The 15,114-nt window shown below is 38.9% G+C and overlaps 1 protein-coding gene across 3 annotated transcripts in view; it reads right to left on the minus strand.

Moving 5' to 3' along the window:
* The window catches only part of RPGRIP1L (RPGRIP1 like), a 168,417-nt gene that overhangs the window by 91,382 nt on the left and 61,921 nt on the right, over positions 1–15,114 (minus strand). For all 3 annotated transcript variants that reach the window (XM_019505718.1, XM_019505720.1, XM_019505719.1), the window contains exons 9-14: positions 12,411–12,550; positions 9,993–10,099; positions 9,717–9,767; positions 6,115–6,294; positions 3,651–3,768; positions 815–1,267 (exon numbers count right to left, since the gene is read on the minus strand). In XM_019505718.1, coding sequence (XP_019361263.1) covers positions 815–1,267; positions 3,651–3,768; positions 6,115–6,294; positions 9,717–9,767; positions 9,993–10,099; positions 12,411–12,550 — 1,049 coding nt within the window. The remainder of the gene's footprint in view (positions 1–814; positions 1,268–3,650; positions 3,769–6,114; positions 6,295–9,716; positions 9,768–9,992; positions 10,100–12,410; positions 12,551–15,114) is intronic.

The raw sequence follows: 15,114 nt of genomic DNA on the forward strand, positions 1-15,114 counted from the left end.
GGGTTCGGTTCCAGACCACCGCAATAAAGCGAATATCGCAATAAAGCGAGTCACATGAATTTTTTGGTTTCCCAGTGCATATAAAAGTTATGTTTACACTATACTGTAGTCTATTAAGTGTGCAATAGCATTATGTCTAAAAAAAAAATGTACATACCTTAATTAAAAAATACTTTATTGCTAAAAAATGCTAACCATCATCTGAGCCTTCAGCAAGTTGTAATCTTTTTGCTGGTGCAGGGTCTTGCCTCAATTTGTAAAAAAAGCAGTATCTGCGAAGCGCAATAAAACGAGGTATGCCTGTATGTACTATTTACAGAGGCGTAAAAGAATGAACTATAACAGACTAATTTACTGTTGTTTCTTTTGCCCAGATTACTGTAGAACTAGGTAAAACTACATTGTTTAGTAGAATAGAAGTATAGCTTTACATATATAGGAGTATATTAATTCATAAGTAGTATTTACTTCAAAGTTTAATATGGAGGACAGAAAGAACTTCACTGTATTTTCTGATATTACTTTAACTTATCCTCTAATATACTCAACACTCAGATACTTCTACATTGTCACTATAATACACTGCCTTAGTATTTATACAATTATGGGAAAAACTGCATCCTTCAGAGCTTGCCTAAGATGGTCAATGAAATCAGTGGGATCTGTGCACATATATCCAAGTGACTTTCACTTTGTATTTAGAATAATTCTCCTCTTAAAGTTAGAAAACTTAATTCAGTGGAGCACAAGTATGTACTATCATAGTTATCACTTTAAAAGCTGCACCAGATACACATTTTCATATATTACTTACCAATTAGCATTGCTGTACTATAAATCCTGCTATTATTTTCTAAGATTCCATGGAATGTCAACTGACAGGCAGCAACTGTTTTGTAATCTGTGCCACAGGCATGGTGAACCTCGAGAGTTACAGTACTTGTCTGTAGGTACTGCAAAAAGAAGTCATCAATCCTCAAAAGATACTGAGAAGTGAAGCCATAGGATGGATTAAGACCACGCACTACTGGAGTTGCATGTAGTTCAAAATCATAGAATGCATAGGTACAGAAAGTTGCAGGTTCTTGATCACCAAACGCCTGCACAGCTTCAGTAGAAAAAATCACTTTACAAATGTGAATTTCAAATAGGTTCTCTCCTCTTTCTAAGTGGACAGTTTCATCAAATTCATCTACTGGATCATCTGACAAGATTTCTGATCTGAACTTGTACTGTTTGGTACCATAGGCAATATCCTTTAGTTGGGCTACAACAGAACATATGAAAATAGAGTTAAGTGTAAATTTTATTTTCAGCATTGACAAATGGTTGCAATATACCTTGACTAATGACTGCATACAGACAAAGAGATAATTTATCATCTTAACACAACTGCAATTTTTTTTAAATCAGTGCTCTTGCTCTGTAAAACTGCCTTGTGGAATCATGATTCATGTATTTCAGTTATTTGGTTATAGATATATATAAAATAAACTGTAAACAAGGAGGTTTAATGGATTAATAATAGATTGCAAGAGAGCAATGAGAAGGAAAGTTAAAAAAACTTTTTAAAAGAGGGAGCACTAGACTAAAAACATAGCAGATGTACATTGAATGCAAGATACCTATTTTTGCAGAGCTGATGTATAGAATTAAATAAAGAAAATAAAAACAAGAAAAAGTAAAGAAAATAACTAAGAAAAGCAAGATTACTTGCTAGGGTAGGAGAAGAGAAGAAAAAAATGAAAAGCAGGTGTATATCTGAGTGATAATCTTTCAGTAGATGGAATGAAGTTTTATAATATATATTAGAGATTGAGATGAAATTGAATATTATTACATCAGAACTTGTTAAGAATTCCTTCTCAGTTCCCATTTGCAATATTAGATTTTAAATGAAAGGAAAATAAATATGAACTGGTTCAATTTAGCAGAAAATTATGAATTATTATAAACATTCATTTTGAAAAAGGAGAGATTAACATGTAGAGGAATACAGGTTTCCTTTATTTTATGCTGTACATGTGTTCCTGGAAAAAGGCGCATAAGTCAAATTCGCATAAAGAGAACCCACTTTACAATGTAACAAATAGGAATATGCTCTAAGACCTTGACTGCACAGACCCCAGACCCATTTCTACCACTTCTACAAGACAATTTTGGTACCCAACAACAGCAAACAGTACACGCACGCACAGGGTGGTCATGAATGTTACCATAATGGGGATGGCAACTAAAGAAACACGTGCCACAGACAATGAGTGAGGAGCATAGATTCACAGAGGAGACTTTATTTTGGTCTGTGTCATTCCCATAATGCAATACACAAAGCAGCTGACTGTGGGTTTCCACCACACCAATCGCGTAAGAGTGAATTTACCTCACGTATAACGAATTTTTGGTATAAAAAGGATCATTACATAAGAGCAAATTCGCACATACAGAACTCGCATAAAGTGAGGGAAACCTGTAATAGTTATTCCAAACCTAAATTTGTAAACATAAAGATAAACAAAGAGGGCAAAATTTCATATTTATGTTACGATGACAGGCTTTGTGTATTAGTGCTTTTATTTAGATCAAGTCAGATGTTTAAATTACTTACTTATAGTTATTTCTGTTATTTTACACCTCTCTGATGAAGCTAACATACATTTGAAAATTGGTCTTTGAGATACAGGTGGTGTTGCCAAAGTCTGCAACATAATATTGGATTTTTTGTAGTAAATATAAATAAATAATGCAGCTGTCGTTTTTTCTAACAGAATTGGAAGGGGTGTGGGTTTGTTTTTTTTTCAAATTGGCCTACTGTTTTCAGTAGTACTCTTCATGGACTGGGATGATTAAAACTCATTGTTATTTATTAACATGCTATGGTATGTTAGCGGTATGCTAAGGAGTGATTTATGTGTTTTGATTTAGAGCAGGGCCATTCAAATTCTGTGTGGCTATGGGTTTGACCACCAGGACTGCATGCCATACTGGTCACACATGCATGAACCACTGGCCCCAGTAGGCCTCATATTGCACTGGTGTTCTTCCCTCTGCTGCACTGTATTTGAATGTCCCCTACTGCACCATGTGTGGGTGCCCCAGCTTCACTACACTGCACAGGTGACCTGAGCCAAATGCTTCTCCATGCCATACTGGCCCCTGAGGGCAGAGTCAGGAAGTGGAAGCCACTGAAGGGAGAGGCAGGACAGAGACCCCAGCTATTGCTGCAATTGGAGCAATGGGGGGGGAGGGGGGGAGCAGCAGCTGGTAGGAACTCAGTGGCTGCCATTTGGGCAGCCCCATTTTAGAGGATGATTTCATGATAATAGATATTGAATATAAAAATATTATCCATTTGTAATTTGTGCATTACAAAATATTTTGGGTTACTGTTGTTATTTTGAGCTATTTAAACTTTGTAAATCTACTGATTTACTGGGTTTTATTTGACTGTGTATATCTATGTTTAAAGTCAACAGGGTAAAGAAGTGAACCCAATTAAAGGTGTGATCTTAATACTAATTTAAGTAACAGAAATATCAGTATGATAATTGTTAGCATAATATCAACAGTTTTAAAATGTATGACTGCTCCTAATTACTTCTGGTAAATTATCTACATAAAAAACTGAATAAAAATCTAGGTTTAAAAAATACCCTCTAATTTTTGGATCCGTGCAGCCCTGATATCAAGGAGATGGACATACTGTTTCAGTTTTGAATCATAATCTTGTTGTAGACCTTCCATCTTCTGGGTCACTGCTTCAACTTCAGCCTGAAAAAATATTTGGTAAGAAAAAAAGTGGTATAAACAACTTATCACCCTTTCAGAATTGCCACAACTTCTTTTTCATATAGGGACAGAATAATAGCTAACAAAATGAAATGTAAATTCACCAATGAATAAATACTGAGGCTATGCAAAAACAAACAATTTTCTAATTATTCAGTTCAAATTCTGATAAGAAACAGGCTCATTTATTAACAATAATGAGCTAGTTATTCTTTACAGTTAGGGTGCAGACAAAAGTGACAGTTTCTACTGAATCTAGTCACAGAAAGCAGTTAATAGCTGTGACCAAACAAGTGTATAGCCCAGTCAGCTTAAAAAATGGCCGGCTGAGTGAAAATCTGAACGCTCATTGCATGAGGGATCAGATGAAGACATTTCAAAACAAAGTGCGTTCTGTAACTGCTGTCTGCACGGCCTCCAAATTTCAAGCTGTTTTCAGAATGGGAGGTGGAAAGGGAGCGCAGGGAGTGCAGTCTGGGGATTTTTAAGCCCCTGCTGGAGGGTGAGGCAGGTGTATTGGAGGCCTCCCTGTGTGACAACATGGGAGGCCTCTAATTCACCCACTTCATTTTCCAGCACCAGCTGGGGAACCCCTAAAATGAGCTTCCTCTGCTTCCTTTCACTGTTCCCATTCTGAAAACTTTGCAGTCTCACAGGGAGGAGGGGCTGTTGCTATGTAAAACCAGCTACACTGCAGGCTCACAGCCAGCAGCTACATTCCCTTCCCCCCAGAACCAACAGTGAATTTCTGTTTGGTCAGTGGAATTGTTGTAACTCAGAATGCTTTCTACAAAGCATTCTTAGTTTCAGCAGGAAGCTGCACTTTTGTATGCTCCCTTAATGTTGTTAAATGTTTTTTTCCCCCATTTCTTTGTGGTTTTCAGAATTAAATTAATTGAATGAAGAGCCAGTGTAATATCTATAGTCCCATCACAGAAATGAGTAAGTACAAGGTGGTATGAGTAGCACACTGACTTTACTTTGCCTACCCTGTGGATCTCTGAGGAGAGCTGAGAGATGTCTTTGAAAAGGCTTATGCTGTTGCCAGCCTTGGCTGTTTTCAAAGGGCCTAGGCTAAGCTGCATAGGTGTTGCTAAGTTGAAGGCCCAAAGCTATTTCTGAGTGACGGCAGCGTGAACCTTTGCAGATGTGACCGCTAACTTGGCCAGCAAGTAAAGGAAGCCATCAAACAATTAAACAAAGCACAAGGCCTAAAAAAAGATAAGGGAAATACATTAAATAATCCATACACACTGAGCACATCTACATGAGACACCTTACTGTCCAGTAAAGCATCAACACCTACATGTGTGGAGCATTTACTGCACAGTAGACTACTGTGCAGTTAGCTGGTACCTGCACAGTAGCATTTGTGTAGACACTGACCGAGAACAAATTTGCTCCTGGTCAGCCTAAGCAGCAGAGGACCACAGGGGACAGGGAGCAGTACCCAGGCACTGCTCTGCTCACAGTTTCCCCTAGGACCCAATCAGTGCTGGAACTGGGGGGCTCTCTGCCCCCTGTCCTAGCTCTCAGTATGGACTGGGAACCCAGCACCTGCCCACTCCCCAGAGCAGCTCTGTGGGGCACAGAGCTGGCTGCTCCAGGGGGCACATGGGGCCCGAGTCCCAGCCCCTATCTATCCCCTGGTGCAGCTCCATGCTAAGCTGGCAGGACTCTCCTGGCCCCATGTACCTTGGGACTGGCTCTGTTCCTCTTGCCAGCTCCCGGGCTAGCACCCAGGGGAGATGGGAGCTTCCCCTGGCTGCTGCAGGAGGGTAGAGCAGGACAGTAGTAGCCCTGTATGGGGGAAGGCTTACTGGACAGTATTTTACTGCACAGTAAGCCTAATGAGAATTAATAGCATATGGAGACACACCTACTATATCATAGCTTTACCTTAAAATAGTAGTAGTAATTGATGTAACCAAATGTATTAGATGTTATTCTACTATAATAGATACATTTTAGAGGTGCACTGATACATTGGTCCCATATCAGATTACCACAGATATAAGGAATATTGACTATCAGCAATCAGTTTTTATTGCCTGTGGCCGATAATGTGGCCAATAAATACCCTGTGTAAGCACAGCCGCAGCGGAGCATGCAAGCAGCTAGGAGTGCAGCCCAGCAGCGTGGAGAACAGCTGGGTCCAGCTGTTAAATCTGTTGCAAGGGAAGTAGCATGGAGGGGAGCAGATCGAGGCCCCAGCAGTGAGGGAGGGAGTGGGGCTGTGGCTGGGACAGGTGCTGCACAGCTAGGGCAGATCAGGGGACAGAGAAATTCACTATCTGATTATTTTCCATTGTGACCAGAGTTTGGCACCTGATAATCCCGGTTAATTTTATGCTGTATGATTAACATATTCCGTGTTTTTTCAAGTTCTTGCACTGTTTCCGCATGTGTTGCCTGAAGCTCCTGGAGAGAGCGTTCCAAGTCTCTATGGATGTCATCTTCTACTTTCTCTAAAAATGTTAAGTCTCCATCCTGCTGTTGCTTACGAGCCTATAACATAAATGTGATATTTTTTTAAATATTGGAGAACGTTTTGGCAGTGTAATTTCATGCATTTCTACAGAGTTAAAGTGCCAAGAGTAAGACATTATTTCACAGGAAATTCAGTCTCATTTTAGAATTTCACAGGATTGGCCCTATATTCTAACCCTACCCTGCCACCCTACCACAGAAAGAAATGTGAAAAACTTGGCACTTTTTAGGATTGCACCGTACACCATAATCTATTTCCCACCAGACACCTACAAAACGATTTTTAAACAAACAACTAAAAGAACTCAAATCTCAACTCATCCACTTATCACCACTGACAAATACCTACAGAACTTACCAGTAAGATATATGAGATAATCAATGTTCTTTCCAAAAACATTAATATTCTTTGAGATAACTAAAAAATTCTGCATAGCCATGGTATCAAAAAGTTTTTTATATATATATATATATATATATATACACACACACACACACACACACACATATATATACACATATATGTTCCAACCATAAGACACAACTGAGAGGAAGTAATGCAAAATAATTGAAGACTTTTGGCCAACATGAAAAGTTTCCATCAATCAATGGATCTAATTGGAAACTAAGGTGAAAAACAGAAACATAAAAAAATGTGTCATAATTTCAACAAACTATGAAATATAAATGGGATCCTATATCTTCATAGAGTTTTTATAAATTTGAATGGGACAGCATTCACATGGACCTCAACATGGCACTGCGGCTCTAAATCCCAATGACAATTTCTTAGAAGGCCAATCTACCCAGGCCTATGTAGGCCATACAAAATTAATGAAGACTGCTAGATACCAAGTATTTTTGCAAATCAATGATGTACATTCCAAAATACTAACTTAGTTATTGACTTTTAAAAATTGCCAGGAGTAAAGCTGTTGTTTCAAAGCAGAACGCACTGTAGCATAACAATACCTGAGCTAAATCTGGTAATGGTTAATATACCCTAACTCTATGCATAGATATGCTGTCACAACCAGGTTGTTTCTGGTACCCAAGCTAGCTCATTTTAAAGTGAGCATGCATGAATGGCATGTGCCTCTGGTGGCTGGGGGGGCATGGCTGTGCTGGTGGTGGCGGGTGTGCGGCGGCTGGAGCCCAGCGGCCGTGAGTGGGGAGCTCCCACAGACGCCATTGGCACTGCATGGGGCAGGGTGGGCTGCCACTGCAGGCTGGGGCTAGGGGTGTGCTGGACTCTTTCTGGTGGGGCCGGGCCAGGCTGCACTTGGGGCAGGAGGTGGCAGTGCTGGGAGGGGGCTACAGGGGTGGCTGCAGTCATCCCAAAATTCGTTGTAGCCCCCACCATAGCCCCTTCCCAGCACCACCACCCACCCAACCCCGAGCGCAGCTTGGCCCAGCCCCCACTGGGAAAAGCCCAGAGCAGCCCTGGCTACAGCCCGCAGCGGCAGCCTGCCCCATGCAGATCCAGGGCACATGGCCCCTGTGCCTTCCCAAGGTGCACACAGCAGCAGGAGCTGCCCCCCTGTTTCCTCCAGACAAGCTGAGGCTCTGTCCTGTGCTCCACCCCGGCTGGGTAGCCCCACTCCCTCCCTCACCACAGGGGCCTCTGACACACCCATGCCCCTTCTCTCCCTCCTCCCCTTCCCCCACAACAGACTTTACCAGCCCAACAATGGCCTCCAAGCTGCCAGGCTGCGCTCCTGGCCCCATGCACGCTGTGGCTGCACACATACCTGGGGCATTTATCAGCCTCAGGCAAAAAAAGCCAATTTCCGATACAGTCCATTTTCTTTATATTGGTGCTGATCCAATATTGACCCAATGTGTCGGTTCACCTGTACTGCTTTCTGCACCACAGCTAGGAGGTGGAAGGATGCAGAGGGCAGGGAATGGGAGAGAGAAGCAACAGAAGCATGGATGCAGCTTCCAGCACAGCTCTCCACTGGCTGGGGGCAGAGGAAGAAGCAATAGTGGCAAGGGCACAGCTGGAAGTGGCCTGGCTCTGACACAGATCTTTGCTTTTTAATCCCAGCACAGATATGGGTGTAGGCAAAACCCTCAGGTTAGATACAGTGGCACTGTAGGGAGGTTATGGCCCTTGGGCTGTAAGTTGCCAACCCACAATCTAAAATATTCATATTAATGAACATTTCCTGAGAGCTGACATATTCAGTTTAACATGGTATGTTGTATTAGTGTCTCACAATTTTAATTATGTCATTATTTATTGTAGATTTGATCTTGAGTTATTCTTTAATATTAATGTCATACAAGAGGATTCCTTGCCTGCCTTGAGGGCATACTCTTCTACAGGTTCTACACTGGTCTATTTTATCACTTCTTTTATTCATGATATACACATGGGGCCATTTAGGAGATTAGTGAATAGACAAGGGTTAGAATATGTTTTCAGATGTGGCTTGTTTGAGGAAGTGTTTCTTTATTGTGGCAGCTGAATTATATACTAGTTAAATGCTAAAGACCAGAACAGGTAAATTTTATTATTTTTTTATTTGATTTATAAAATTAATCATGAGGAATTTTCTTTGATGAAGAATACATTGGTTCCTGCTGTTCACAATACTTGCAAGATCGGAATCTTCTATGCTATCTCTATCACACATTTTTGGATTTTTAATAGTAGTAAAATAGTAGAACTTTTTCTGCTAATAAAATTCAAATAAGTGAAAAAAAGCCTTTAATTTTGGAATTATTTTGTCCTTATTTTTAGGAATCTAAGATATATCATACATCATAAAACTATGAATATTTTCCTTAAAAATAATAAAACAGCATTTACTTGAATGCAGGAGAGAAGAATATATTCATTTATTCTATTCTATAGTCATTTCTTTTATTTCACTTCTTTGCAAATCTTGTTGAATTACAAGTTATGTCCCAGAAAAAAAAAAAGGAGTTTTTCTGGTTCTTTCATAAATAAGGAAAGAGCAGTCACTAGTGAGAACATCTTTTTATTATGCTTTAAGAGCTTAATATTTTAGTTTGAAATATGCTTGCATACCTTTCAGAATTACTAAACAAGAAGTTGTTTTTGATCAGAACTATAATGGGAAAATGTGAAAAACAACACTAGAAAGCAACTCTTTTTACTGAAGTAAGTAAAAAGAAGCTTTATAGCAATTTTTTGTTGATCTGACTAAACTCACTTTTGATGTTGTAAGGAAATACGTACATATCCCAAATAAATTTCATGCTGCCAACTTTTCTTTTCCCTTCTACTTTTCTGTAGCTGAAAATGACATGTGCCCTTGTACAAGCCAAATGCATTATCTACTAAAAGATGCACAATTTAGATTCCTCTCAAAACCCAGGCCTTGTTCAGAGGATACAAAAGAGTCATAACATAAGAGTTAAAAAGTTGTACAGCAGATATGAAAATGTGATCAATGTTCGTAAGTTACCTTTGTAAGCATTAGGGCTTCACTGAGTTCTGACACATCGATATCATTCTCCTGAAACAGAAATAGTCAATAAAAGTGTGTAAGAAGATGTGAATGAATAATGGAGAGAGACATTCAGCATAACATGGTGCATTTCACTAAACATGACACTTTTTCTGGTATCATGAATAAATAATTTGTTATATTTCTATATTCTTCTGCTCTTAAGAGGAGTACTTGCACAATGCATAAAAAATATAAAGCTTTTTTGTTCATAAATAGGGATAAAAAGTTCACCTTGGTGAAAAACTTCATGCGATTTTTCAGTTCGTCTAGTTGTTCCTTATGCTCTAGATAACGCAAATGTAGTTCTTTGTTCTCTTGAGTCAATTTCTCATTTTGGTCTTTAAAAACAAACAAAACACATTACATTACATTTAATTTAATGTAACTCCAAAGATTATGACTGCTTTTTTAAATTAACTTCTGCATAATAAATGTATTTTTAAATATCCCCTCTAATTCCCTATCCATAGTGATTCATATTATTTTTGCTAGCTAAGGTGGTGGTGGTGATACAGCACCACTCTAACTGGTATAAAGATTTTAATGTATAAATTATTCAGTCTTTTTACCCTCATTAAAAATCAAATCATTGCATCAAAAACTTCATTCGCAAATAAAAGTATATTGCCAGAAAGAGAAACCTTGAACATAATTGTCAGACTAGAGGCATTTTCAATAATTTTCTTGTAAGATCCTTACTCATTTCGAATGGTAAAAACATTAAATCATCTAGCTTAACTTCAAAATTATCAACTAAGGTATAAATCAATAGCTGAAATAAATCAATTGTGAAAAATTAAGAGGAATTTTGCTTTAGTAGGATGAAGTAAATCTTCAGGATTAGCTCAACTGATTTTAAAGTGATTTGGTTATAATAATGCAACTCTTAATACAGACAAGTCATAAATGGTCTAAATTAAACCTAAATCTTTCCATAAATCAGGAGTTTTTAAGACATAGAAGTATGAGTCTATCATCCTTTATCATTTTATATGGCTTATCTGAATGAGGGTTTTTTTTTTAATTTCTCATCCTCCACTGATATATTCTCTTACCATTTGTTGTAAAAGAAATTAATTTTCTAGGTCACAGAGATGCAAATATACCTTTCAAATTCCCATCCGCTTAATGTAAGTCAATTGGGCAAAACACAACATGCCCTGTTGAGTATATCCTTCTCCTTACTATAAAATAGTCTATGATATTCTTTTAATGCTGGGATCTTTTCAGCTGACCCTCAGGGCATGTTGCACAGCTTATCTATTTTTACAGGTAGCTTTTTTTAATTTAGAATGCTGAGCATGGCAGGGAATAGGTAGTTAAGATTCTAGTCTTGAAGGATTGGACATGTTTTAAGAATTGGTGTTAGTCTAATTTTAATTTTGCTCCTGGTTTCAGATGAACCTGGCTGAATGTAGCATCAGACTTAACTGATTTGGGTCAAACCAATTTATGAAACCTCTGTCCCAGATCCCTTCCTGGTTCAAGTTAAATCAGAGTCCCCCAGCATCCTAGCATTTTGCAGCCATGGACTGGGCTGTGCTGTCTGCTCCAGACAGCAGGGCTGGACCCACCCCCTGCTTCCTAGCTGGAGCAGTGAGGCCTGGCTCTCTGGCCCTCTCAGGCAAACCTCTGCTAGGGTCTGGGGCCAGGGAAGGGACTTAAATTTCCCAAGTATGGAGCTGCCCTGCCCTACTAAGTGCTGGCTGTGACTGCACTACAAATCCCAGATGCACCTGGAAGCAGGAAGAGGAAGTTATGTGCAATCCTGCAGAGTCCTGCTGCTGTGATTGTGGACTGCAAATCCCAGAGACCTTGGGGGCAGCAGGAAGAAGCAGCAAACACTGCCCCCCCAATGCTGGCTACAAACCAGAGAGCCGTGCTTTAGCGCCTCTTGGCTGCTGGCTTGAGCCACTGCAGAAATATGGCTACATTTCCTGAATCAAAAGTGAAGGTCTGTGCATTTACTTATTGGCTAGCTTAGACTAACCTGCAAAGACTGAATCAGTTCAGCCTCCGACTTTTTGACTGTCTGTACTTAACTTAAATGATCTTGCTTTTTCTGGTTCAGGCTTGGGCTTGGTTTTGGAACAAATTTGCTAAAATTTCAAGAAGAGCATTAAGTGGTTTTAAATATTTACTAAGAAGCTCAAAAAATGTCTTGTACCACAGGAAAAGGGATAAATTGGATCATATGATTGGAAACCAAATAGTATAAACATTGGAAATAACTGTTAGTTAGCTGTTAATTAAGATTAGTATTTACTAACCATAGATAGCTAAATGTAGAACAAGCTGTATAGGAATCACCTGAACCTTGGTATAGTATATAGCAAGTAACAGAGATGAGTAAAGAAGAGGGACCATGGAGGAAATGCCCATGAAGAGAAAAATAAATTTAGGCCTGAATTGAAAGACTAATGGAAATGTAAAATTCTAATGACTACAGCCCCCTACCCAGCCGGCATTTAAGCATATACCTAACTTTATTTGGACTATGTATCCACTTCAGGTTAGACATGCTTGAAGTACACTGATCAATCAGGGTTTTACAGTGGAATCCTGGAGTCACCACTTATAGGCTGAGCTCTTCTGTGGTATGTATCATGTAACTGGGCATTAAGAAAAAGAATGGTCTTTTATAGATACCTCTTTCTACTTTAATTCTGTCAAGAATTTCATTCTTGTCCGCTAAATCAGACTTTAAAGCTGTCTCAAGCTGAGTAATCTGCAGTTTCAGTTGCTGTTCCTTTAATTTCCACTGCTGTTCATGGGTCACACTGAAGACACTGCAATAAAATATGTGGCATGTGAAGAACTTTTAGAAATCAACTTCAACAGAAAATAATAAAGAGAAAAGCTTTTAGTGGCATAAAGACCACTGTCATCATGTCTTAGGAATTAAGTAAACATATGTTGGTCTGCTGCTGTTGAAACCAAGGCGCCTTTCTCAGGCTGTGGTTAAAGAACATGAAAGGGTTTGTGGGATAAGCAGAAGAACTGGCCTTAATTTAGAGCTCCAAAGTCAGAAAAGCTGGCATCATGCAGCATTTGTGGGACTAGAAAAGGAATTCAGATGCATATTCCAGAGGAATCCACAGCTCCAAACCTCAGTAACAGACAACTGACAAAACCATTCTTTCCGCATACAAAACCTCTTAACGTAGAGAACTGAGATTACTCACCTGATCTCTCAGTCTGAAACATGGAGAGCCTAAAATCAGTTGTCTGTTCAGAGACGCACTAACTACAAACTGACAACAGTTCTCATACTGTAAAATGACAATTCTGATACTGACTGCAAAACATATACAAAAGTAGCCTTTGTCCTGCTTTAAAAAAAAATAGGCTAGTGGATTAAAATAATTATGTGTGTTGTAACACGTAATTTGATTCTAAACCAAAAAGTTGTATGTAGCGAGCATGGCCTGAATATAGAAGTAGAAATAGTGAAAACATAGCAAAAAGAATGACTCAGTTAAATGTAAAAGTAAATATATGAAATGGTTTGCATTTATAGAATATTATATGGACAGATATCTACTAGAATAGAATACAAAATGTTTTTATGTAGTTTCCAAGTTAAATAGCATTTTATGTTCTTTGCCACATTATCCAAGAGCTGTATTCTCAATGCCTATAAAATTGTTTTAGCCAATTATAAACTAGCATATTCAAAGTATAAACAGTTAAAATATTCAACATTTTTGAACAATCTGAAATGTTACTTTAGTTATTGAGACTACTTCTCATCAAACCAAGTGGGTCCAATTTCAATTAGAATAAATATATTTTATTCTATTTTAAAACTGTATGTAACAAAACCACAGATGATCTTGCCTTGAGCAAGGGGTTGAACTATATGACTTTCAGAAGCCCCTTCCAGCCCTGCTTTTCTATAATTCTATTATTAGAACAAAAATGCTCAAAAAAACCCATAACAAAATGAAAAAACCCCAAACAGGAGACGGTGAGAATGCACACACCAGCAGATTTTCATACACAAAATGAAATGGGAACTGGCTATATAAATGAATCAGCGGCAACAGTTCAAAGGTATTTATGTTAATAAATTGGCGTTAAAATGAAATGAAAAAAATATAACATGAAACCTTGAACATTTTTGACCAAAATAAAATGACTGTAAAATATAAAGGAGAGCACTTATTTTCCCAGAAAACAGCAAGTAAAAAGTTAAATGTTAATAATTTTGTTACTTTTAATAGCTCTGTACATATCCTATGCAGAAGTGAACATGGGAATCATCGTTTGGTTAGGAGCTGGGGCAGTGGACTGGGAATTAGAAGACTGAGTTCTCTTTGTGTTTTTGCTGTTGCCCTGCTATGGGACTTTGAGCAAATATCTTACACTTCTCTATGCTTCTGTCTCTTTCCCATAATATGTCTGTTTTACCTAGTTAGATGGTAAGAACTTCAGGTTAATGACTGTTTGACTCTGTGTTCGTATAGTTCCTTTTACAGTACAGCCTTGAACTTGGTTGGTGACTCCAGTTGTTATTATAATACAACAAAAACAAAAGTAAATTTCTCCTTTCTCTAATGGATTTTGGAAATCTTTTCATGAATCCATAAGCATTCCACTGTAGTACACAGATACAGAATAAGTACCATCAATTTTCAGAACATTATAGACTTAAAACTGCAAGTTTTTACTGACTACTATAACAAGACAAGTATTTGGATTTAAATTGCAACTAATTATATTTTAAATAAAAGAAACAATATATCCTTAGTATTCACACTTTTCATGGAAAAAAAAAAAAGAAAACTTGTAAATATGTTGCTGTCAAATTTTATATCTCCATGTAACCTTCTGTGTCTTTCCCCTGAGCGTTGAACTTGTGGGTTCTTCTCGAACCTCATCATGGCTCCTTGGGCGGAACAGCTTGGTTATTGGGGTGACTTTGGGTTGGCCCAAGGGCCTCACCTGCCACCTCTTTGATGATGGTTATGTTTGCATCGGGAGAATGATGTTTGGTCCTGCCTCCCCTGGTGCCTTCCCTTGGTCATTCCCGTTGTTCCTTCTTTGCTGGGCTCTGCCTCCCTTACACCCCGCCTAATGCTAACTGCGATGTTGTCACCTGTGTTATCGAGGTTGATGTTCTGAACTTTCCTGGCACTCGGTCCCTCGGGGTCTTCGGCCGCAGGCTAGTGGTGATGCTTCTTTGCTGAGTGTCTCTTACGGCCCCCCTTCTCTCTGCCTACACGGTGTCTGGCCTCAGCACCATTCCGTGCCCCGGCGCGTTGACTCTCCCTGGGTTTCATAGATTTCATACACAATAGGGCCAGAAGAGACCTCAGAAGATCAAGTCCAGCCCCCCGCCCAAAGGGCA

This window comes from Gavialis gangeticus, unplaced genomic scaffold (assembly GCF_001723915.1).
Source record: "Gavialis gangeticus isolate Ggan-Ray unplaced genomic scaffold, GavGan_comp1, whole genome shotgun sequence".
Taxonomy (NCBI): Eukaryota; Metazoa; Chordata; order Crocodylia; family Gavialidae; genus Gavialis; species Gavialis gangeticus.